The sequence below is a fragment of the Electrona antarctica genome (assembly GCF_951216825.1).
Source record: "Electrona antarctica genome assembly, chromosome: 18".
NCBI classification, from domain to species: Eukaryota; Metazoa; Chordata; class Actinopteri; order Myctophiformes; family Myctophidae; genus Electrona; species Electrona antarctica.
Window position 1 is genome coordinate 46,708,424 of NC_136799.1, and position 27,044 is coordinate 46,735,467.

At 42.4% G+C, this 27,044-nt stretch overlaps 1 protein-coding gene and 1 long non-coding RNA gene across 2 annotated transcripts in view; one reads left to right on the plus strand and one right to left on the minus strand.

Annotated features, from left to right (window-relative positions):
• Positions 1-477: 477 nt before the first annotated feature.
• LOC306942383 lies at positions 478-21,417 on the minus strand. Its single transcript, XR_013792284.1, has 3 exons — positions 21,278-21,417; positions 12,245-12,507; positions 478-2,624 (listed from the first exon to the last, which is right to left on the minus strand). It is a non-coding gene; the product is annotated as an uncharacterized lncRNA (long non-coding RNA).
• Positions 21,418-23,066: 1,649 nt separating this feature from the next.
• The window catches only part of LOC306941938 (alpha-2-macroglobulin-like), a gene marked incomplete at its 5' end in the record, with an annotated part of 61,504 nt that continues 57,526 nt past the window's right edge, over positions 23,067-27,044 (plus strand). The window contains one exon of the mRNA XM_079527576.1: positions 23,067-23,646. Within this exon, the coding sequence (XP_079383702.1) occupies positions 23,067-23,646 (580 nt within the window). The remainder of the gene's footprint in view (positions 23,647-27,044) is intronic.

Consider the following 27,044-nt stretch of genomic DNA (forward strand, 5'->3'; position numbering starts at 1 on the left):
GGTATAGGGTTAGTAACTGTGAATCCCTATAGTATTTGGAGTAAAATTCACTGTTTGTCAGTTTGTACCTCCCTCTTCACATTCAATAGATCCTGTGATCTTTTGTGGCAAGTTGTAATTTCCTGGGGTCTAGTAGGACTATAGAAAAAAAATATTAAGAAATCACTGTACAATATGGTAAAACAAATACATTGTTCAAATGCCCTCGCCCCCTGCCAAAAATAGCTAAAATTGTTTGACCGAAAGAAAGCAGCAAATGAAAAAATATATATAACACTCATCTTTTACTTTTTCTAATAACCTAAAACATGAACCTTGGTTGAAGAAAACCTAAAGTTGTCCTTTAAGGGTTTAACATGAGGAAAAAAAACAAAAGAGCAGGAGAATGGAGGTCTCTATTGACAGGATTGATTGATTGAATAGTTTAATAGACATAAATGTAAAACAGCAACAGAGTTCAGTCAAACACTGATTCCAAAAGAGATAGCACAAAAACAAAGTCCTTGCAGTCTTGTTTCCATTCAGGCCCTATGTAATCAATTCATAGACATGAAGAATAACACAAATCACACTTGTGTGAAGTGAGGGGTGCTCTTATCATCATACATCACATTCCATGCTCAGCCAATCAAATCATGACAAATGTAATTCGACCAATAACTTTTGGCGTCTTCACTTTTTCTGCCCTCACTTTTTATCCTCAATATGTACATCAGTCAATCAAATCATCACTATGGGATGATGATCAGCCAATCAAATCATCGCTATGGGATGATGATCAGCCAATCAAATCAAGGTGTTTGTGTTCACAGAAAGACAAAGCCCAATAGGAGGAGCTAGCGCCCCTCAACAATAATTAAATATCATCAATAACAAAATATATCATTACAGGAAATAATACAACTCTATATGTACAGAGTGGGAGAAAGTTAGGAGGGGGGTGGTCACCTGTTTAAAGGAGAAGTGATCATTTCCTCTTCATTGGGCCTGCTGAAAGGTGGACTTTCAGGCCTGTTTTAAAAGATGTAAGTGATCTGCATTTTTTTTAGGGAAGGGGTCAGGGCATTCCACGCCTGGGTGGCCGTGCTGTAGAAGGAGAATTTACCCATATTTGTTTTTGAAATATAGGAGCAGTATAATAATACATAATTTCGTCCTCGTCTATCGACCTCCCTACAAACATACAGCTGTTTAATTTGATCCTCCCAGCGAGCTCATTTTTCATTCATTCAAGTTTTGTTTATTCTCAAAATTACACTGAGTAATCAAACTCATTTTCAGTGTCGTCGAGTAATACAATATCATATAGAAAAAACAATACATCAGAAGATCAGGAAAAGAAAAACAAAGGATATACATGTGAATTACATAGGTTTACAAATAAAAAGCTAAGACAGTTACATATTGTGGGGGTCTGTATGCTCACCAAGGTTTTAAAACGACTTAAGGGTACCAATGTGGTCAGTTTCAATGTCGTTTGCAGGCCATTCCATGTATTAGGGCCACAGAAGCCAAAAGCAAGTTCAGAGCTAACTTTTGGTACCTTGAATTTGGGGAAACGACTTGACCGGGTGTGCGTGTACTTCAGAAAATATGAGATGTATTTAGGTCAATCTCCTAGCATGGCTTTATACAAGAACAGGTGCCAATTCAGTTTCCGTCTCTCTTTCAGGGAGGACCATCCAACCTTGTTATATAAGATACAATGGTGAGTACCATAGCATCACCCGTAATAAATCAAATTGATGAGTGATTAACAGAGTCTAGGGATTTAAGAGTGGATGCTGCTTCATGTCTATAGATTATGTCTCCAGGAACACATTGTGGAAACTTTTTTTTTTTTTTTACCCCATGGTGTGAATGCAATGGTGTCTTAGCAAGTGACCTGAGTTATTTAAACTTTTCACACCGTTTAAAGTGGACATCTTTTTATGTCCTGTGACAACTGTGGACACGAAGGTGGCTCTTCAGATTACTTGTATCCTTGAAACTCTTGTCACAATGTTTACATTGGAAAGGTTTTTCTCCAGTGTGGACACGAAGGTGTTTCTTCAGATTACTTGAAAAGGTGAAACTCTTGTCACAATGCTTACATTGGAAAGGTTTTTCTCCAGTGTGGACACGAAGGTGTGACTTCAGATGACTAGAGTTGTTGAAACTCTTGTCACAATGTTTACATTGGAAAGGTTTTTCTCCAGTGTGGACATACTGGTGTCTGTTCAGGTGAATTGACTGATTGAAACTCTTGTCACAATGTTTACATTGGAAAGGTTTAACTCCTGTGTGGACACGAAGGTGTGTTTTCAGGGAAGATGATGCAGTAAAACTCTTGTCACAATGTTTACATTGGAAAGGTTTTTCTCCAGTGTGGACACGAAGGTGTGACTTCAGATGACTTGAAAAGTTGAAACTCTTGTCACAATGTTTACAATTAAAAGGTTTTTCTCCAGTGTAGACACGCTGGCGCTTATTCCGGGAACCTGAGTCATTGACACGCTTGTCATGTCGTTCGTCATCATCGTCTTCACTGGTCTCCTCCCAATCATCACCGTCTTCAGTGACTTCAGCGTCAGATTCAAGTTCAACTTCAACCTCAGAGCAGTGGGAAGACATGTGCAGGATGTCTAGGAGCAGAAACATAACATGGTCAAACACTGGATTCCTAAAATGTAAATCCATTCTTCTTCCATGTTCCATGTACAAAACGAGCTATTACCTACCAAGATAAGATTGACTAAACCGTTACTAACTACAGGTTATTACTGTTCTCAAAGACCTTAGCAAAATACTAAAAAAGTAATGTTAAGTAGGCTAATATATTTAGTAACTTTAACACCAAAATGAATAATGATGTTACAGCAAATATTTCATTGGAATCATGAAATTCTGAAACAATTAGAAACATGTTACTTCACACCCGAACTCTGATTTGGGAGTAAATTAGTCATGCCACTCAGTGCATGACGTTATGAAACAGAAGCACTTCTGACAATGGAAGCTTGAAATGTGGCCCGATGGTAGCTTAACAATCTATGTAAAATATTTCCTCTGCATAGCTCTGTACGTCTGGAAATGTGTCGAGTCTGTGAATCTGTCTGCCTGTGTGTCTGGGGCAAATCTCACAAACTACTGTAGCGATCAAATCTCACAAACTTACTGCAAAATAACTACCACTACCCTCTGTACTTAAACACTATAGGCTACTTAGTGAACTAACCCTCTGTACTTCAGGAACAAATACTTAGTTGATCAGGGTCAACCGGTGTGTAACTGACAATTAGGATGATGGAAACAGGTGCTCCCAATCTGATTAGCCGGAGGCAAATCTACACCCACACACACTCTGTACTTAACCACTATACTTAGTGAACTAACCAACCACACAACACACAAACTGCATTTGTACTATGTACTACGACTTGGGGACCCAACGCAGCTCCTCCAAGGAAAACAAACAAATTAACGGAGCTGAACGTGAATCCCCCCCCACCGCCCACCCCTTTTTTCCCCCCCTCACTGTATATGTTTCTTTTCCCTTTTTACCTCCTTTATGATGAATTCCTGTTCGGTCTATAGAAGTGTCTATTTGTACGTCTCTAAATGTTTTGATGATTTGAACATGGTGGACCCTATTGGAAACAAGTGTAATGCTTAATTGGGTCGTCCACTCACAGTTAACAGCCTTTGTATTGAGTTTGTGCTTGAAATGTACTGTAATTCTGCAAACTGTTAATAAATTCTTCAATCAATCAATCATGTATAGTACTATGTTTTGGCTTGCAGTAAGCCCATATTGTTTCTTCAGGAACAATATTTTCTAGTTTGCCATTGTTATTGTCCAATGAAAATAAGACACTGTGGGGTTTAGCCTTAAGGGGTGTGGGTTTTTTCACCCACTGTGTAATACAATAAATGGACAGTAGGTGGCAGTAGGACAGAGGCCAGAGAAACTATACATTCCAGCTGGCAAATTGAAATGTAAAGGAATTTGCACTTTAAATTTAATTTGTAGATTGGCTATTTTCAGCACGCGTAAAATCAGCCATCAAGGCCCGCCAAAACTAAATCACCTGTAGATTTAGATGACTAAAATCTTATGACATTTGGTCGACTAAAACTAGACTAAACACTAAAACATTCCGGGTGACTAAAATGTGACTAAAACTAAATGAAGACTTTTCTAGAGACTATGGGCTGTATTTTGCGTGTCTTAAGTACCAGGTCTTATTACTTAACTTAAGATCTGGAGGCGTGGTTAATGCTCTTTGGCCACTCAGAATAGCCAAATGGCATTGATCACGCCTCCAGGTCTTAAGTTAAGTAATAAGACCTGGTACTTAAGACACGCAAAATACAGCCCTATGACTCTAACCCCCACCAAACATGCATCCAACACCTCTGGTCTCCTGTGTCTCCAACAAAGAGACAAGGGGCCAGGTTGAATGTTATTCACTGTACTGTTCAAACTGTACTTTCCTGAGCTTTTTTTCCTGCTAACTGTTCATAAAGTATTAAATCAATCAATCAACAACATGAAGCCTAACATAAGGTTGTTTGTTTTGAATGTAGTCTCTCAAGACAGACTGTTCACTCACAAGGACAAAATGATCACCTCCTGTCCCAGTATCTTATTGTATTTGACTTGATTGTGATTATATTTGAAGTAAGTACTACTACTTTCCGTACTTAAATACAGTTGTGAGGTCTTTGTAGTTTACTTGAGTATTTCCAATTTCCAGTATTTTTACTTCTACTCCACTACATTTCAGAGACAAATATTGTATTTTTACTTCACTACAATTATTTAAAAACTTTGGACATGCTGGTGCTTCTTCAGGTAAACTGAGTCAATTAAACTCTTGTTACAATGTTTACAGTAGAAAGGTTTTTCTCCAGTGTGGACACGTTGGTGTGTCTTCAGGTTACCAGACTGACTGAAACTCTTGTCACAATGTTTACATTGGAAAGGTTTTTCTCCTGTGTGGACACGTTGGTGTGTCTTCAGGTTACCTGACTGACTGAAACTCTTGTCACAATGTTTACAGTGGAAAGGTTTTTCTCCAATGTGAACATACTGGTGTTTCTTCAGGTGAGATGACGGAATTAAACTCTTGTCACAATGTTTACATTGGAAAGGTTTTTCTCCTGTGTGGAGATGCTGGTGTGATTTCAGGGAAGATGATGCAGTAAAACACTTGTTACAATGTTTACATTGGAAAGGTTTTTCTCCAGTGTGGACACGTTGGTGTGTCTTCAGGTGACCTGACTGACTGAAACTCTTGTCACAATGTTTACATTGGAAAGGTTTTTCTCCAGTGTGGACACGCTGGTGTTTCTTCAGGGAACCTGTGTCACTGAAACTCTTGTCACGCCGTTCGTCATTATCGTCTTCACTGGTCTCCTCCCAATCATCACCATCTTCAGCGACTTCAGTGTCCGATTCAAGTTCAACTTCAACTTCAGAGCAGTGAGAAGAGGTGTCTTCATCATTAACATCATCATCATCATTTTCTTCTTCACCTTTCACTGCTAGTAATGTCATCGTTGACCCAACAGGTTCCTCTGGTCTTTGAAGTAGTTCCTCATGTTCCTCTTTAACCTCCTCCTGTTCATCTTTAATGTGTGGAGGCTCTGGTTCCTCCTGGAGCAGACTGGGGCTCTTCTCCTGTTCAGGAGAAACCTCCTCTTTACACACAACCATGTGCAGGATGTCTAGGAGCAGAAACATAACATTGATTGAAACCTTTATTTCAGGGGAATCCAATTGAGACCAAGGTCTCTTTTTCCATGGCGCCAAGAACATACATTTACAGCAATGATTTTACATACATGACAAAGACACGGTACAAAGAAATATAATACAACACACATACACCCAAAAATAGAAACAGAATCTTAAAAAGCAGGTGCATACGCCTTGCTCTAGTGTGAGGTCAGTTAAAATAATTTTAAAAATAGCATATGAATGTTACTTTAACTCTAAATGAATAATGGTCACTGGGTGAAAATCGGTATTAAATGACATCATGGGCTGGGCTGGGCTTTGTACTATCTATGTAGTGGCTTGCAGCGAGCCCACATTGTTTCTTCAGGAACAATATTTTCTAATTCGCCATTGTTATTGTACAGTGAAAATAATGGCAGCCCTACTAGACAGGGCAAAAGCTATAACAACCTGATTACCGGGTGTGCCAGTTGTTTCTAATCTGATTTTTCACTAATCTAATTCTGCCTTGTATATTTTTGTATCGTCCATAGTTAATGAGATAATTTGCATATTAGACACATTAGCTGAAATAAAGATATAATAAATTCATGAATATATAATATGGCAATAGGTTGGCATAGTATTATCTTTAGGGCACACAATATTCACATTTTATCAAATATAATATATATTTATGTGAAATGAGGTTTTAAGGTGAGATTAGAAGATCAATTATGCAAACGAGGTCATCCTTTAAATGCAGTGATGTAAATAGGGTGCGTTTTGCGTCCCAAAACGCACTTTATAGTTTTGGGCCGCAACCTCCGCTCAACCTCTGCGTCCACGGGATGCACTACTGTACTCAGCATACACAGTAATAATAATCCACGTGAAAAAAAAGAAATCGCGGGGGGGAAAAATGCGGTAAAACAATAATCTACGGACACGATCATTTTGCATGCTCGCATCCGACCTCATCCTATGTTATAAAAAATAAAATCCACGTAGGAATCGTTCTTGTAGAACCACTAGTCTGTAACAACACTGTCAACACAGCGCGCTGTGCACCGCCATGTTGGCTCTGACTGAGCGCAGCCTCTAGACTAGAGCTGTTTAGAGACAGAGAGTGACGACAATGGAGTGATCAGGGGAACATGTTTTAGCGTGACAAGCAGACCTGATTCAATGGGAAACACACATTGTGTAACACACGCCGATATTTTGACTAAGTACAATAATTGCAACTGCAAACAACTTTTGGTTGGTTTAAGCTATGTTAAATCCACTGTTGCCCACTATTAGTATTTCTTACTGAGTTGTGCTTGCTAATACTACTAGCCTACATTAAAAATATACTGTATAGGCCTATTTGATATGTTTATATATTTGTTTTTATAAAATAAAATTAAAAATGTTTTATTATTATTATTTTTGAGTGGCGCAACCACTCCCTTACGGAGCTATGTATGTGGGTGGGTGGCTGGGTGTCTGGGTATGAGCACGAAAACAGCATGGTTGTTTTTCACCATCTGTGCGCAACCTAATGCACACACAAACACACACGCACGTATTAACTGTATGCTTTCGGGGGTGCCAGTACATTACAGTACAGTAGAGGGGCCGCCACACGGTAACTCTGTCATTCTCAACCGTTTCGGACGCGACGCGGCACGCCGGAACCAGCCCGGCCCCCTGGGCGTGTTCCTGGGGGTCTGGAACATCCCCCTCCCCCCCGCCCCGCGAACCCCCACACGGAGTTGCACCACCCACTTCACACAGGTGTGATTTTTTTTGGGACTCATACGAATTTTTTGGGACTCATTTGAATGACCACCTGTGCATCCCGGGACCCATTACATTGAAAACCTATTTACATCACTGTAAATGTCTTGTTAATGTATGAATAATGTCTTTAGATGAACAACACATCCAAGCAGACATTTGCCTAAATATGGTTCTGTGCAATATTAACTTGCATGTGCATCATTTTTACAAAACTAATGGAAAGGGGGTACACAAGCACATGGCCGTTTATCCGTTCGCCTTCTCCTACCAAACCACTCCGTTAGCACACATCTCTCCATGGAAAAAATCCTGCACGCCACCCGAATCCATATGCACTACATCGCTTCCCCACAACTGCTATATTTACTGTACAAATATTACTTTTGTCAGACACACTGTAATTGCGAAACAAAAACAATACAAAAATGATAAACACATACAGAGATGCAATGACAGTTGAGTTGAACAAAGTTTGGCGGGGGCCTGGTGGTGGCTGCTGCACACACAGCCACACACCAGTCAATACCATATGCGCATAGCACACATGTGCCCCGCCTCCCTCCCAACAGCTCTCCTCTAGTAGAGTGTATAGCCGCGGTCCCAGGCTGTAGGCTAATAACGTGATGGAAAGTCAGAGATTGTGCAGTGGGCTTTCCCAGTCTCGAGTCCCGACAGCCAGGTACGTGCACAAATCACAACTGTACAGTGTCAGTGCCCCGCTTCAAGTTTTTACAGGCTGCAGCTGTTGCTCTGATAACAATCACGATAGCTACCATCAGAACTGCTGTACAGTGCCCCGCTGCGCTGTTTATACAGTCCGTTTGGTCTACGTTCACCGGCGATCGCTGATCAGCCTGCGTCGGGGCCCAGTGACATCTAGTTACGCCGCTGAGTACAGTGCAGTACAGTAGAGGAGCACAGTACAGTAAAGTACAGCACAGCACAGAGGATTACAGTACAGTAAAGCACAGGGAAGTACAGTACAGTAGTAAATACAATGCAGTACAGTACAGAGGAGTACAGTAGAGTAGTGCAATACAGTACAGCACAGCGGAGTACAGTACAGTACAGATGACTACAGTACAGTACAGTGTAGGGATGTCAATCGACTCATTTGGCAAATCGATAAGCCCAATAATGAAAAATAAACTTTATTTTGTAAACGACACTGAAGGAGCAGCGGCGCTATCGGCTATGCTATGTCCCAACTCTCAAGTGTCTGCAGCCTGTCACGAGTCCCGTAATGAACTGATACGGGACGCACGTTGTTCCGTATTTTAATGTCGGGTCGGGGAATAAATACAGTATGAATGGCGGCGGGATTTAACGAGCGCTCACCGCTCAGAACAGAGCAAACCTGTGGCTGTCAATTTACTTTACGGCATGTGTGAGAGTTGCCAATTTGTGAGAGAAATAAGCATTCAGGTCTATGAAAACAAGCCAAAAATAAGCGACTAATGGCTATTTGAAAATAGCCAATCTACAAGCGCACAACGCGTTGCGTTGATCTGCTGTTTTCAAAACAATCATGGAATTAAATCATCATCATCTTCATCATTATTATTATTATCTTTTATAAAATGTGGAATATTCTTTGAAACATTTTACCAACAACACAAATCTTGCATGGGGGTTCCTGGTACAAAATATGTCTAGATCTAGGTTGTAGTTGGACAAATACATTAAACTGGAGGTCCTTGACATGAAAATGTGTGGGAATCACTGGTTTAAACAACAATATGAAACAAGCGCAAATAAGCAACTACACTTTAGAAACAAGGCTAAGCCCAAATAAACTACACTTTTAAAAACAAGCCCCCAAAAAAACGCAACCTGCAAGTTGTAGTTGCAAAATTAATTAAAAACAAATTAAAAACAACTTTACAGAAAAACAATCCCAAAGTCGCTTATAATAAAACTGCATGGCAACACTGTCTGTGAGTGTGACCAATGAGATGGGAACCTGGGGTCTGGGAAGCTCAGAGATGCAGCCATTGGCTCATGACACGAGCACACGACCAATGGGACAGAGCATTCAGTGTTGCTAAGATACCCCCCTCACCCCACGACGATGGGGTCTATTCTATTCTCAAACTCAGCCGCAGCGCTCTGCTCAAAGTACCACAACAACTGCATGATGTGACGAGCGGTGCTGACAGGCGCAGCACAGCAGTGTCACACAGACATATGTACACGTACCTCTCCCATTTGGAAAACATTTGAAACAGCAACGTTTATAACGTTTTATAATAAGCCATTACAAAAAAATAATAATAATACAAATAAAAACGATTTTTCGACTCATACGTTTTTGAGTCGCGGTGAGCATGAGTCGAAAATCGAGTCGACAGCAGCGTACAGTACAGTACTCCCGCTAGGTTGCCACATTTGTGACATCCAAGCAACTTCGTATATAGAAACATTGTCACTTGCCATGCTTGCTTTTATACGGAAATAAAAACAAGCAAATCAAAAAATAGGGCCACTCAGCCAGGTTGCCAAGTTTGCACTTTCCAAGCAACTGGGTATATGAAAACATCATGGGTTGTTAAAAAAAAACAACAACAAAAAACAGTATCACCCTCCCGCAATCTTTTCCCATTTGCGACGTGTGGCGCTAGGATGAGCGGGCCAAAGGCCCGCAAAATTCTAGTTTGTTTAATTGAAAAGCTAAACTGAGTAAAAACTAAACATGGTACCCATGTTTTGCGAGCTAACATTCACTGTGTGCTAGCTTAGATGCTTGAATTGTGTATTTAAGGTAAACTAATTTTGCAGTGTAAGATTCTAGCATGTTTATTGTGGTTAATCAGTATATCTTATGCATATGTAAGAACATGCACATTCAGACTTAAAGCAATCACATTTATGCAATTGTTAGTAAGTAAAGGTTACAGTCAGGCATATCATGAGAGGGGGACACTGGCTGGGGGGACACTGTGGGGTCACTGTGGGGACATCTTGTCTGCAAGCTTGCTTAACTTCTAGCCTGCCTAACTTCTGGGGGGACACTGGCTGGGGGGGACGGGACACTGGCTCGTGGGGGACACTGGCCGGGGGGGAAACTGGGGGATACTGACTGGGGGGGGACACTGGGGGGGTTACTGGGATACACTGGCTGGGGGGGGACACTGGGACACACTGGCTGGGGGGGTCACTGGGGGATACTGACTGGGGGGCAATGGGGGGTCACTGGGACACACTGACTGGGGGGGACACTGGGACACACTGGCTGAGGGGGGGACATCTGTCTGTCTTGTCTGCAAGCATGCCCAACATTTAGCCTGCCTAACTTATGGGGGGGACACTGGCTGGGGGGGGGGGGACACTGGGGTGGTCACTGGGGGACAATGGCTGGGGGGACACTGTCTGGGGGGGGACACTGCCTGGGGGGTCACTGGGCGAGTTACCCAGTTACCCCCCAGGCAGTGTCCCCACAGTGACTCCCCAGCCAGTGCTCCCCCCCCCCCCCCCCCCCAAGTGACCCCCTGCAGGGTCCCCCCCAGCCAGTGTCCCCCCGAGCCAGTGTCCCCCCAGCCAATGCCCCCCCAGCCAGTGTCCCCCAGTGTCCCCGCAGTCAGTATCCCCCAGTGCCCCAGTGACCCCAGTGTCCGCCCAGCCAGTGTCCCCCCAACCAGTGTCCCCCTCTCATGTTATGCCTGACTGTAACCTTTACTTACTAACAATTGCATAAATGTGATTGCTTTAAGTCTGAATATGCAGGTTGTTACATATGCAAAATATATACTGATTAACCACAATAAACATGCTAGAATCTTACACTGCAAAATTAGATACACAGGTCAAGCATCTAAGCTAGCACACAGTGAATATTAGCTCACAAGAAATGGGTACCATGTTTAGTTTTTACTCCAATCAGTTTAGCTTTTCAATTAAACAAATATGAAAATTAGTTTATAAAAACTATGCAAAAGTATTGCACAGAACCATATTTAGGCAAATATCTGCTTTGATGTGTTGTTCATCTAAAGAATAATTCATACATTAACAATACATTTAAAGAATTACCTCGTTTGCATAATTGATCTTCTAATCTCACCTTAAAACCTAATTTCACATAAATATATATATTTGATAAAATATGAATATGTTGTGCCCTAAATATATTACTATGCCAACCGATTGCCATATTATTAGGCCTGTCCCCGACTAAGGATTTGTATAGTCGAAATTAATATGAATAAATTAGCTGAGAGAGACGCTTCGTTTATGCTTGAGTCATTAGCCAGATTGAGCACAGCAGGTGAGATTCTGGAGTCTATCAGGACAGCGCATTGGGCAGCTATTTATTCAAGGCACACACACACACCAGTGGACACCACATGCACATTGGAGATTGATTAAAAACAGTCAGAAAGCATGTTCAAATGTGTTTATGTTAAATAAGCACCCACCAGGCCCCCAAAGACCTAATGGAATGTGAACATCGACTGAGAGGTTGTCAGTCGACTGAGACCCGTTCCGATCCATTAGTCGACTATTCAACTAATCGAGGTCAGCCCTACATATTATACATTAATGTATTTATTATATATGTGTCTAATGTGCAAATTATATAATTAATTATGCAAGATACAAAAATGTACAAGGCAGAATTCGATTCTACGTGAAAAATCATATTAGAAACAACTGAGAAAGGTTTGGCACACCCGGTAATCAGGTTGTTATAGCTTTTGCCCTGTCTATACAGAACAGAACATATTAAAGAAAGGAAGAGCACGTGGAACTTACTGAGGTGTGGCTGCTCTTCAGCTTCCTGTTTAGTAGAAATGTATTCAGCTTCCTGTTTAATAGAAACGTCTTCAGCTTCCTGTTTAATAGAAATGTCTTCAGCTTCCTGTTTAATAGAAATGTCTTCAGGTTCCTGTTTAATAGAAACGTCCCTGGCTGAGTCTGGAGAGTTCATCTTTACTTGCGAGTGATGCATCATGGGTATAGTAGTTCTTAGTCTGGAGAGTTTGTCTTCACCTGCAGTCTGGACTCCACACAGTGATCTGAAATCAAGTGAATAATGAAGGACTTTAATAACTGGAGACATAGTGGTTTTATCTCCAACATGTGAATCTGGAGATTATGGGATTCATCATGCATTAGGGAAGAAATCACACTTGACACAAAGAACAATGGTGTAAAGTGAAAGTAACCAATGTGTTTTTAATGTTGTGCCTCAGTAGGGAGTGTACTGTGCAACCTATTATGTAAGCGTAAATCGTAACTGTTCACAAGTAGGGATGGTAGATCATATTTGATCACATAGCCAACCTTTCTTTGTTTGACCTTGGTGAGGAGAGTGATCTAAGTAGGGCTGCTCAATTCATTACTATTTTAATTCAGGACTCCAACACATATTTGTAAAAAAGTATATTTTGAATCATTCCATTTGACTTTGTTTTGTCTTTTGTTATAAACACCCTCTTTTGCCGCTTCCTAAACGCTCAGTGAGATTTTTTGTTCAGATCTATCCAAGATGATGGAAAGAGTGCCACCCTTTGGTCAACAAGAAAACTACAACCAACCAATGCATCTTATTTGGAACCACTTTGGTTTCAAGGAGTCTGGTGAGGAACAACAAACCAATACCGTGTTAAGATTTGTTAAAATGGTGTGTGTTAGTGTTACATTTCAATGGTGTACCACAACTCAATAGGGCATTAACCAAAGTCCACTTTATCAACGCAAGTAAACTCCCACCAGTAGAAGTCGAAACTCTAAATAAATATAATAAAAAAAAAAAGATTGACTAAGATGTGTTATAGGGCTGGGTGCAATAACCGCAATATCGCCATACCGCCGGTATACAACGCATACCGCGGTATCGGGTTCGTTACCGCGGTAAAAAAAAAAAGAAAAAAAAAAAAAACTTTTTTTTTTTTTTTGTCCGTGCTGTTCTGGCGCCCTAGGTTCTAACCCTAACCCTAACCCTAGTTCTAACCCTAACCCTGGGTTCTAGGCCTAAGTGCATATGGTTGATATGAAATAAAGTGTATCATAATAAACAGTGAGGCTCAGTCAGTCTAATCATATGCCAGCAACACCAGAGGGAGTTCAACAAACCATGTGCAACCCAGATTCGGCACAAACAAGTATTGATTGATTGATTGATTGAACTATTTATTAACAGTTTGCAGAATTACAGTAGCCTACATTTCAAGCACAACTCAATACAAAGACTGTTAACTGCGAGTGGACGACCCAATAAAGCATTACACTTGTTTACAAGAGGGTCCACCTAAATTAATTTCACTCCTATGCCACAAAAATGTGGAACGCCCTACCAACTGTCATTAAGACATGTAAATCCCTTGACTCCACCCACCCCTTTTCCCCCTCACTGTATATGTTTTTCCCCCTTTTTACCTCCTTTATGATGATTTCCTGTTTTTGGCTTTATAGAAGTGTATAGTGTACAAAATGTTATGATGAATTGAACAAGGTGGACCCTCTTGTAAACAAGTGTAATGCTTTATGGTGTCGTCCACTCACAGAGTAACAGTTAACAGTTTTTGTATTGAGTTGTGCAAATGTACTGTAAACTGTTAATACAAACTTAAATCAATCAATCAAGCAATAATGTTAACTCATGGCTTGGGGACTGGGGAGGCGCGCAGTTGCTGCGTGGTGTGGAGCGGCTGGAAGTTGAACCTTTCAATTCATCATATATTAAATCTATCAGTTAACTTGGAATTTGTTTAATATGTTTAAGATTTTAGGTTCCATGATGAGGGGACGTTTTTGAATGGTGGTGTTTGTTTCATGCGATGCGCTGCTGAGCGGGCATTTCATTGGAGTGAGAATGGTTGCCATTGCGATTCCAAGTGAGACAGTGTGCGGGATTCTTTTTTTCTCTACTTCTCAGTTCCAGTTATCCGACGCACCTGTCCATTGTAGGTGTGCAGAAGGACTTTTTCTTATAGTCAGTCAAAAGATAAAAACAGTTCTGTCCGTCCTGTCTGTACAGCTCTCTCTCTCTCTCCCTCCCTCTCCCCCTTTCTCTTCTCTCGCTGACAGACATCAATACAAAGTTGAAACCGTTACGATGCGCCCTTATCCATAGGCTACAGCCTAATGTCTCTCTCTCTCTCTCTCTCTCTCTCTCTCCCTTTCTCTTCTCGTCTCTCGCTGACAGACATCAATACAAAGTTGAAACCTGTTACCTACGATGCACCCTTATCCATAGGCTACACGTTTAGCCTAATCTTTCTCTCTCTCTCTCTGACGGTCTGAGCAATGCACGATGCACCTGGCTGTTACAATAGCGCGAGGTATTAATATTCTCTCAAAACAAAGTCGGACAATGTTTTAAATTAGGCTACTCCAAACCAGACCCACCTATAAATGTTGTCTGTTGTGACATCAATGGGATCGCAGGAAAAAGACGCTCAACACAACTTGTCTTGATCTGAAATGATGTGAAATCCGTTCGCTTTTTTATTTCTTTTTTTTAACAGCGGGCTGCGGGAGATGTCTGACGCAGTTGATTTGATTGACACCCGAACACGTGTTGCGGCATTGACATGCCAATCTTTCCTTAATAAAACTGTAGTCCATAATATCCGTTAAAGGATTTATATATATTATAATCACACAATCAAAGTCCGGATCGTTTGCAGCTGGGGTTAATTACCTCGCGCTGCGCAAGGGTCTTCACAATAAATAGCGCTGTTGTGGATTTAATTTTGGTAAACTGGATAACAACAGAAACACGTGGAAAAGCTATATGAGTCGTCTTGTCTGTTGTCTCTGTAACGGTGCCACTGTGTGTGTCTGTGTGTGTGTGTGTGTGTGTGTGTGTGTGTGTGTGAGCTGTGAGGGGAGGCCGCGCATGGATCGGAGGAATGACACTGGAACTGCACTAAAGACACACAGCTGCTCTATACATCTCCGTATACGGTGTTTTACCGGATTTTGCAGACCTGCTCTAACATCTCCATACACGGTGTTCCACCGGACTAAATAACACTATAAAACCGGAGGATTTTTTTTCGCGCGCGGGGGGGGGGGGGGGGGGGGGGGGGGGGGGGCGGTAATTATCGCCATACCGGCGGTATGGGGGCCGACAATAACCGCGGTAATAAAAATCCCATACCGCCCCAGCCCTAATGTGTTAACATTACAGTGAACAGAGTATAAATCCTGCTCATTTACAAACTACGTTTGCACCTTTGACAAACTGATTGCAGTTTGCACACACGGTTCGGTCATTGATTTGCGTGCATCCTCGCTTGTTGTTGATACACCCGGTAGCACTGTAGTGTGTTGCAGAGCACCTGGCGTCCGAGCCTGTTCTTTCACTACCAACTCCTCCATGATTATTGCTCGACAGTCAACTGCCTTGAAAACAAGCGATAATCATGGAGGTGTTGGTAGTGAAACTTAAAGAAGGCTCGGACACGACTGCCTTTGACAGCACAGTCAAGAAAAAATTAGATGAAACACCGCCCCAAAGTGTTTGCATTGGCACGCCTGCATGGGTAACTTTTGTGAGAGTAACAAATACATCCTCTAAAATCTTTGATTGACAAACATAGCAAGTGTTCCACTGTCTAATTTAATGCAAGAGAACCGAATGTAAGCACTTTTAAGCAATTTTTATAAAAATGATCAAAATAGCACAATTGTTGTTTTTATTCATGTTTTCATCATTTGGGGTGCCAACTTCACGGAGGCCTTTAAAGGAGCATTCAGTGATTTGGGTGATTTGGAAAACCACCCAGTCCGCCCCGGTAACAAAATGTGCACATGCACGCTCTACAGTGGGGGGAAGTGCAACAGGCCAACTGCATGTGCACTAAGGCCCGCCCCCAGTCGATCATGATTGGAGGAAGGCCCCTCTCATCCTGATTGAATGAAGGCTTTGCCACCCGCCACCAAAACTGAAACTATAGTAGGTAGGATTATCCAGAAAAAAAGGAAAAATAAGTGATATTTGAATTAAGTAAAATCACTGAATATACCTTTAACTGTATGATGATTTCCTTTTTTTCATAGAAGGGCATATCTGTAGCCTACGTCTTTAAATGTTCTGATGAATTGAAAATGGAGGACCCTTATGTAAACAAGTCTTAGGCCCTTTCCCAATTCCCCCCGTTCTCCATGGCCCTTAGCCCTTCCCCTTGCTGATGCGCGTTCACGTGAGGAGGAAGGGTTATCTCAATTCTCTTTGGAGCGAGGGGTAGGGCCGAGTGCAAGGGATTGGATCCCCTTCAAACGAAGGGGATTCGCGACCAGACTTAAAACGGAGGGACATCACAGAGGGCGGAAGGCGGACGAGGTAAGACGCCTTTTTCGTCCTTTATTATGGAAGAATATGATAATAACCAATATTATTTGAATGTGTTAACATTCTGCATCGCCAAAAATATCGTAATCTCTAGCAAAGGTTAACGTTACCTCACTTGAACTAACGATATGCTACGGCGTTGCTTTCATACAACGTTACGGTAACGTTACCCATTCATTTGGCAGCGGCGCTTTATTATTTTTTATTTACCGCCGGTCGGTGCCCCGGTGGAACAACTCGGATGCAAACTAGCTTAACTAGCAGGCATAAGTCCGACCCCCCAGTAAGGTTGGGCGATATGCCAATTTTTTTCAATCGCCTGTCCAAAAATCGCCGATGGACGATATATTCGTGTCATATAAGTAAAGTGAGAACAGCTCACTGCGGGTCGCAAAAAAGCCTGATCTACAAGCTCTCAAAGCGCCGCGTCCTGCCTGTTTTTGCAGCGCCGTTCGCTACGCGTTGAGAGCTTGTAGATCTGTCTATTTTTGCAGCGCAGCCACCCAGGGTAACAAAATAAGAAATAAGTTACAGGTGGAGAACTGGAGATGAAGTGAAGTTGGAACGGACAAGCAGCTGCAAGCTAACATCACAACCACCAATCCACCATGTCTGGTGACAGTGTTGTTAGCCGCAGCAACATGTAGCCTGCCCTAGTAACTTCTCCTCCTCCCCGGAGAAGTCTTTGCCTCCCCGCACCGTCGGGGGCTCGGAGTGCCGGCCCCCATCATGGGGGCAGCAGCCCGCACTCCTGCAGTAGCATGGGCTGCTGATCCACAACACAAGCTCTCAAGGCGTCGCGTCCCGCCTGTTTTTGCAGCGCCGTTCGCGACGCGTTGAGAGCTTGTAGATCCGTCTGTTTTTTGCAGCGCGGGTGTCAGGGTAACAAATGAAGAAATAAATTACAAGAGGAGATGAAGTGAAGTTGAACAGACGAGCAGCATGCTAAGCTAAGCTATCATCACCACCATGGCTGGTAGTGTTAGCATAGCATGTTGCAATGCTAACTCTCTCACTCGCTCCTTTTACTTTTCTTTATTTTTTTATTTTCCCCCCCGACTTCACGGCCATGCATTGAAGCACGCCGGGTGATGAGACACGAGACATCAGTGTGACTGTATATTATTTAACTGGGCCCGGACTGGAGTGACAGTGTAAACAAAACACAGCAACATGTAGCCTGCTCCACAGTAACGTCTCCTCCCCGCCCAGACGGTCGGAGCGTCAGACCCCGATGCCTGGATGCTGCTGCGGCCGGGGATCATACCATTACAAGGGGAGGAGGGCTTTCTACCGGCGGCTGCTGGCCCAAATTAATTCGCATTTTGCTCACGCTTGTACAGGCTACGTTTGAAGAGTTGAATTTTCGATAAGATTGAGTATTATTTTGCAAAAAATAAAATCGCCCTGAAAAATCGCCTAATAAAAATAATCGGCGATAGACTCATCCAAATCGCGATTGACGATAGATTCGTATCGTCACCCAACCCTACCCCCCAGACCACGATATATCAACATTCTGCAGTTTTGGAGCTCTTATAAAAGCCGTGAAATAGCCTACTGTACCTACATAACGCTGTCGCTGCATAACGGCTACTCGGTGCAGTGATAGCTGGTATGGTTTTATCATGACCAATGTTATGCTAATCCCCACAAGTTGCAAAAGTTACATAACTAATTAGCAATGGTGTTGTTTTTTCCCCAGGCAAACCAGCTATGGAACAGACTGCAAGCTGCTGTACAGCCTGTACATTGGATGGAGATGAATCACGATGGCATTTCCATTGTCCTAAATGTTGTTGAATTTGAAACATTGTCATTCATATTATGTAGCATACTACGACTTGTCATAGGACATGATAGAAAATGACTGTTCTTAATGATATTAAAAACAATGAACACAGTGACCACAGCCCCTTCTTTCTATACTGTAAATTGTTTTTCCTTTTTCTAACCCTGTATATCCATTCTATACAAACTGTTAATACAATAATCAATGAATCAGGTACACCTGTTGAGCAGGTGTCAGAATGAGCTATATCTAGCTGAATTACATTCTGGTGGGCTACCAAGATGAGACAAAATTACAATATATTTATTTCATCATAACCACAGCAATGTTTACGTTCCATCTCTTCTCCCAAAATAGCCGATCTACAGCTTATGGAAAGTGGTTTCCAAAGTGGGTTATAGGGACCCCCAGGGGTCCTTGAGAGAGTTCCAGGGGGTCACCAGCTAAATGATAGTTTGGAACCAAATGGACACATAAGGGGTCCATTTGTACACTCAGAGTTAATTGACATTGATTTCATTCACAATATAAATTGGGAGTCCCAGAGACAGAAATGCCATCAAATGGGGGTCCATGGACTAATGCATGTCACACTGGCGGTCCGTGACACTGCTAGATTCGTAAAAATCTATGGGGTCCCTGGCATATCTCTTCAAATGGGGGTCTGCGGGCTAATTATTGTCAAATTGGGGGGTCCTTGACATGAAAGGGTTTGGGGACCACTGGCCTGTAGTGAGCTTGCAGATCAGCTATTTTAACAGCTAACTTAACAGGTTGTCAATATCTACAAGGGACGTTCAATATTTAGGGACGTTCCAATTCCTAGGGTGATGATTTATCCCCCTACCCCTTGACACTCATTATGTAGGGGCAAGGGGAAGGGGCAAGGGATAAGGGGTAGGGCCAAGGGATGAGGGGTAGGGTTAAAAAAGGAATTGGGAAAGGGCCTTAGTGCTTTTCTAGGACAAATAAAGAGGAATGTGCACGGAGGTGTGGCCCGGTCTACTGCGGGAGGATTGCACATGCTCAGTGTAAACAGGAATTGCGATGATGGAGTGTTCCAGCCGAAGTGATATAGAGGTGCATGAGAGTTGCTGACCCTGAACTGAAATAATAAAAAGGATATAAAAAAAAGTTGTACAAAGTTGATTTTGTTTTTATTTTAAAAAGTATAACAATTTCATAACTGTGGAACATTTTTTGTTTATAACAAACTGAAAGATAAAGGACAAGTACATTTACTAAATGTTAATGTTTTTGTATATTTGATTTTCCATGTTCTTTTGATGCTCGCTTTGATTGTAGTAGCCTACATGTGTTAAACTTTTATTTTTGTGAAATGACAAAGGAACATGGAAACTGTTAATTCAAGTGCTGTGGATGATATAAAACATTTGAAAAGGGAAGGGTGAAGGGTAATGTGGATCTCATATGAGCTTTCTATCTAGCACCTCTGCTGGACCACTCCATCATCGCAGTTCCTGTTTACACTGAGCATGTGCAAACCTCCTGCAGGAGACCGGGCCACACCTCCGTGCACATTCCTCTTTAATGTTTCTAGGTGCTTTTCAGGATAATACAGCTACAAGTCCAACATGGTTATGACCCTAACAGGATAATAGAGCTACAAGTCCAACATGGTTCTGACCCTAACAGGATAATGGAGCTACAAGTCCAACATGGTTATGACCCTAACAGAATAATAGAGCTACAAGTTCAACATGGTTCTGGCCCTAACAGGATAATAGAGCTACAAGTTCAACATGGTTCTGACCCTAACAGGATAATAGAGCTACAAGTTCAACATGGTTCTGACCCTAACAGGATAATGGAGCTACAAGTCTAACATGGTTCTGACCCTAACAGGATAATAGAGCTACAAGTTCAACATGGTTCTGACCCTAACAGGATAATGGAGCTACAAGTCCAACATGGTTCTTGCAGAAAGAAAACAGACATCCGTAACAGTCTCTAGACCACTGATTCTCAAACATTTGTTTGGCTCAAGACCCCTTAAAGAAATTATACGTTTGCCCAGTGAAAATTAATAACAGATCTGAAAGCTCACAACCCATCGTTTCGCGCCACATTGTGAGCTTGCAGATTGGCTATTTTCACTACATTTTGTTTTCTAATTTATGGAAATTATTTAAAAATAACAATTGAATTTTGTTTTTGATTCATGACATTTTGTTTTTCTTTTGGGGGATTTTAAAGAAAAATGTAAGAGAGAGAGAGAGAGAGAGAGAGAGAGAGAGAGAGAGAGAGAGAGAGAGAGAGTTTCCCTCTCTCTCCTGCAATAGTACAACACACTGATGTAACGTTATGGTCACATTAATAATAGTGATGATGCAACCAAATAATGTATATATTGTAACGTTTAGCACCCTGAGCTGGAATCGAACCCCGATCTCCAATTCGGAAGTCCAGGCAGGCAACAAGCCACGTAGCCAAGAGAGCAAGCTCCCTTTGGAGGAGCGAATTACGAATTACAACTATAGCCTACTGCTTGTCTAGGATACATGTATAACAAGCATGCAATATTATTACTGCTGCTGCTGCTAGTATTAACTACTGGGTGTTTAGGATCACATTATAACAAACAAGCAGAAATACTCGTCATGTTCCATGTTAAAAGATGAGTCAATACTATAAATGTAGTAAAAACAGTTGAATCAGTTCATCTTTTTACCTGTAGCTGTGTTTCTTTCAGTGGTTGAGCTGCTAACAAACAAACGTCCTCCTGCCGCTTAACGACCACACTGTTTTCATACTAAACCTTTTACTTTTACTTAATAGTAAAGTAGTATCAACAGTCCAGCGGGCGAACACACACACACAAGGGTTGTGCACATGCGCACTAGCGCTGCTGGAGCGTGCACGGTGCACATACCATAAACGGTCACTAGGGGGAGCCATGGTACAGTGTAATACAGTGGAACAGCTACAGAGCATAGCAGTGGGTTATTTTCGTTTCCCATAGAGATTTACTAAAATATGTTTTCATTTTAATTTATTCACATAATCAAAGTTTGTATGGTCATGATTCACCAGTATGCTGGATGGATTGATTCTAGGCTTACAATAATTGCTATAAATATTTTTTAAACATTTAAATATTTTGAAATGCATTCCTAAATATTGTAGTAAATCTCTATGGGAAAAAATGAATGGCCAATGTTCCCAGTGCGTCCAGAAAACCACACCCATTGCTATGCTCTATACTATAGAGCATAGCAATGGGCGTGGTTTTCTGGAAGTTTCTGAAGTTAGACTTTGAAGAGATCACAGTAGCCTATAGTCTATACACTGACACCACGGCGCGTAATCAGCGCCTCAAACTGTGACTCCGCCCACCCCCGGGGGAAGTTGTGATTTGCGCTCGTTCACTGCAATACAATTTGCGCAATTTTCAAAACAATATTGAGCAGAGTAGCGTTTATCAAACGTATTTGCAATGCCATACATTGAAAGATATGTTGCCCGTGGACAAGGCACGCTACCTCCACAATGCAATGTCTTCCACTCTTTTACACACACACACACACACACACACACACACACACACACACACACACACACACACACATTTTGTATAGGCCTACTATTATTTTTACTTTTTCATTTATAGGCTACTGTGTATCCATTGTATTATTTATGTTGCCAAATAATATTGGCCTCATGTTAGATTTGTATGATTTATTTATAATTTTTGTTGTTAAGAGATGAGATTAACTTTATAAACTAAATCTGACAATATGTTGTTGTTTCAAATGTGTTGTTTTTAAATGTGCAAATAAAAAATAAAAATATAACAATAATAATCCTATGATATGCAGCATAGGAATTGTATTATAGCAAATCCATAACACCAATGTTCCCTTTATTCTAACTCCAGCTAATCCAGCTCTTTCCATTCCCTCCTTTCTTCTGTATACTTCCTGCAGTATTTTAGACGCGACGTGAGCTCCAGAGTTACTTCCGGGTCCTACTTTTGTGTCGCTTTTGTGTCCCCATAGAGTTATACCCTCCGGACTAAGGGCCGATTCAGACTCCTATTTTAAAGCCGAAACGAAGTCGGTTCTGGGAAGCGGTTAGGGCCGAATTTAGTTAGGCTCTATCAAAGTCAAATCATACTCCTCACGGCTACCGCCGAACTCGCTTGTAAATAATGGAGGTCGTTGACATGAATATGTTTCTGGCCGGGAAATGAGCCTCACAACGCGGGTAAATATCTGACTGGCCCTCGGTGACTGGTGCGCCCTCCAGCCAGTAAAACACCCTGGTCCCTGCTGTCCTGGGGGTCGGCTCAAAGCGAATCTCCGCCCACTACCTGTCTGAGCTGGCTATTTTTAACGCGCGCGCACGCGGCGCATTGTGGGAGAGAGAAGGCACGTGGATTGGAAACAACACAACAAACAACAATGGCAGCGGGTGGTAGTGGTAGTGGTAGTAGTCTGAGTCGGACAGTTTTGGAGTTGATGGCGGAGGAGGAAGACGAGGAGAAAGCGATGGTCGAGGAGGAGGAGGAGGAAGATGCACTTTTGCAGAGTGCAATCGAGGAGGAGCAGCAGAGAACGCAACGTAGGTGGTACGTGCGCCCTTTGAACGTGTCTCGGCGGGCTGAAGGAACGTTCTACCTGCTGGTGCAGCAGATGCGGGACATGGACGAAGAGAGACACTTTGATTTTTTTAGGATGTCAGCCAGTCGTTTTGACGACCTCCTGCGTCGAGTTGAGCCTCACATTGTCCATGCACCTACTCACCGTGCACCGGTCCCACCCGCGGAGAGGCTAGCTGTCACGCTGTGTGTATTAGCGTCTGGAGCCTCACAGCAGTACGTGGCGAATAATTTCAAATTGGGATATTCCACAGTGTGCTCAATCGTGACAGAAGTCAGCAAGGCCATCTGGTTGGCATTGAACGAGGAATTTGTTGCATTTCCATCAAGAGCACAGTTTCGAGAGATCGCTCAGGATTTCTGGCGATTATGGAACTATCCCAATTGTCTCGGGGCCATTGATGGAAAGCACGTCACCCTCCAGGCACCACCAAACGCTGGTAGTGACTTTTTTAATTACAAAGGACATCACTCCATTGTATTAATGGCTGCGTGCGACGCACGGTACAGGTTCACTATGGTGGACGTGGGGGCGTACGGGAGAGAGTCGGACGGAGGTGTATTCTCTCAAGGTGTCTTTGGCTCAGCTCTGGTGGAGGGTACCCTTGATCTTCCTGGATTAGCAGCATTCCCAGGAAAAACAAGACCGGTTCCCCACGTGTTTGTTGGAGATGCTGCCTTTCCACTACACCAGAACCTCATGGTTCCCTTCCCAGGTATGTCTACTCGCTACCTATGCAATGTTGCTTTAAAAATAGGCAATTAAATCAATTTAAAAACAGAAGGTTGCTGCTAACACTTTTAATGTGCATAATACTGTAACTACTATTTTGAAACATGGCTGTGATATATATATATCAGTAATGTCACTAGCCTGGTTAACCACCCCCCTTGAAATAACATTTAATTCAATGTGATTTCAATGGGGAGTGGTTAACCTGATATGTTTTGTATTGATGTTTGTCTGAGTCGTCAGCACACATAATACAGTTGTGTATTGCCATCCATTTTAAGTTCCCTGTGCTGTTGTAGCTCACACAAAACACCAGTAGGGAATGGGATGGTGTACTTTTCATTGTAGGCCTGAAAAATAAAATGCATGGCTGGAATTCATTCATTTTTATGTAACTTAAATATTGCCTGATCACATATTTTCTTTGAAGTATGGCATGAAATCTGCCAGGGTACAAATGTGTATCTGCATACCCTCCCAGACAATGTGGGGGGAAACACTGTCCCTGATGCTCTTTCACTCATACCAGAACAACTGTGACAAAAAGCTAACTGAGCATAAATGCTTAGAATGTATGCCAGTGCTTCTCAATTCGGGGTCCGGTGACCCCCAGGGGCCATTGGGGGTTGTCCAGGGGGTCACCAGTAAACGTAGGCAATGCAACATCACAATGGTTTGAACACGACTAGACAGCAGCGCAGTCTGTTTTCACGTTTAAAGTGACATTTATAAAAGCTAACTGAGCATAAATGCTTAGAATGCATGCCAGTGCTTCTCAATTCGGGGTCCGTGGACCCCCCGGGGCTCTTGGGGGATTTCCAGGGGGTCCCCAGTAAACGTAGGTAATGCAACATCACACTGGTTTGAACACGACTAGACAGCAGCGCAGTCTGTTTTCACGTTTAAAGTGACATTTATAAAAGCTAACTGAGCATAAATGCTTAGAATGTATGCCAGTGCTTCTCAATTCGGGGTCCGTGGACCCCCCGGGGCCCTTGGGGGATTTCCAGGGGGTCCCCAGTAAACGTAGGTAATGCAACATCCCAATGGTTTGCACATGACTAGACAGCAGCGCAGTCTGTTTTCACGTTTAAAATGACATTTCTAAAAGCTAACTGAGCATAAATGCTTAAAATGCATGCCAGTGCGTCTCAATTCGGGGTCCGTGGCCCCCCCGGGGCCCTTGGGGGATTTCCAGGGGGTCCCCAGTAAACGTAGGCAATGCAACATCACAATGGTTTGAACACGACTAGACAGCAGCGCAGTCTGTTTTCACGTTTAAAGTGAGATTTATAAAAGCTAACTGAGCATAAATGCTTAGAATGCATGCCAGTGCTTCTCAATTCGGGGTCCGTGGACCCCCCGGGGCCCTTGGGGGATTTCCATGGGGTCCCCAGTAAACGTAGGCAATGCAACATCACAATGGTTTGAACATGACTAGACAGCAACGCAGTCTGTTTTCACGTTTAAAGTGACATTTATAAAAGCTAACTGAGCATAAATGCTTAGAATGTATGCCAGTGCTTCTCAATTCGGGGTCCGGTGACCCCCCAGGGGCCCTTGGGGGTTGTCCAGGGGGTCCCCAGTAAACGTAGGCAATGCAACATCACAATGGTTTGAACACGACTAGACAGCAGCGCAGTCTGTTTTCACGTTTAAAATGACATTTATAAAAGCTAACTGAGCATAAATGCTTAGAATGCATGCCAGTGCTTCTCAATTCGGGGTCCGTGGACCCCCCGGGGCCCTTGGGGGATTTCCAGGGGGTCCCCAGTAAACGTAGGTAATGCACCATCACAATGGTTTGCACATGACTAGACAGCAGCGCAGTCTGTTTTCACGTTTAAAGTGACATTTATAAAAGCTAACTGAGCATAAATGCTTAGAATGTATGCCAGTGCTTCTCAATTCGGGGTCCAGTGACCCCCAGGGGCCCTTGGGGGTTGTCCAGGGGGTCCCCAGTAAACGTTTAAAACACCAAAAGGGGACCTTGCAACAGGTGTGTGTAGTTGCTAATAAAATGTCTTGACACACTGGTGCTGTCATATTATATGTGTAACTCCCTCCGAGCACAGACAGTCACAAGTGGTTTCCTTGAAACTGATTTATTCGAAGACTTGTGGATCCTCCAAATTCACCGTGAAAACTATAAACAATACAATAAAACAAGCACATTACAATTAACATAAATACGACATGACATGCACAGCACATGTAGATGCAAACATTTTACCAAAGTAAAATACAGACATAAAACAAACAACAAATACCTCGTTGGCTGCATGCAAATAACAAAGAAGGGAATCTCTTCAGTCTTAGGTCCTTATAACCTTTCTTATGACAGTCTCTTGTAACTTAGTCTCTTTGTGTGACCAGTGCAAACGGAGCTGCTGCACCCTGCTGCTGCTAGCTGCTTGTGGCTTGATTGCTTACACAAAAAACCTGTGTACCCAATTTACATGAGCAGACCAAGCGAGACACGGAACATGACTTTGACTCTTCAAAATAAAAGCATTACAAAACTTGACACAAATACATGAAATAATGTTTTAAACGTAAATGTGACTTAATTATGACCTTCTTCATTATGAACTTGTACCTTTTTGGAATAAAGCAAACTATATCACCTATAGTGGCAACAGTTACAATATGAATGTGTTTAAATGCCAGTGTAGCTGGTTCACACACACACACACACACACACACACACACACACACAAGGCAGCAGGCATTAGACAACCTGACAGCCACCAACCTGGCAACCCTGAATGAGCCAATCAGCTGCCAGTCTCTGGTGTGTGTGTGAGAGAGAGAGTCCTGTACTGTTAAAACAAACTCTACCCTAACGTCAGTAAAAAAGTACATTAAAACACTTTTTCCTTTCCAAAACAAACACAACGTACATTATGACAATATTTCACCCTTTGCATTGGTAAAATAGACTTTTTTATTTTTTTCTTCCCTTCCTTCCAAAAAAACTAAAAATTACCCAAAATCCATGTTTAAGAGTATTCCATGATGGCTCAGTGGTTCTGGCAGTTGCTGATGGTGTGAGAGGATGCTGGTTCGAGACAAGTCAAGATTCGTTTCCTCGGAACAAGGACT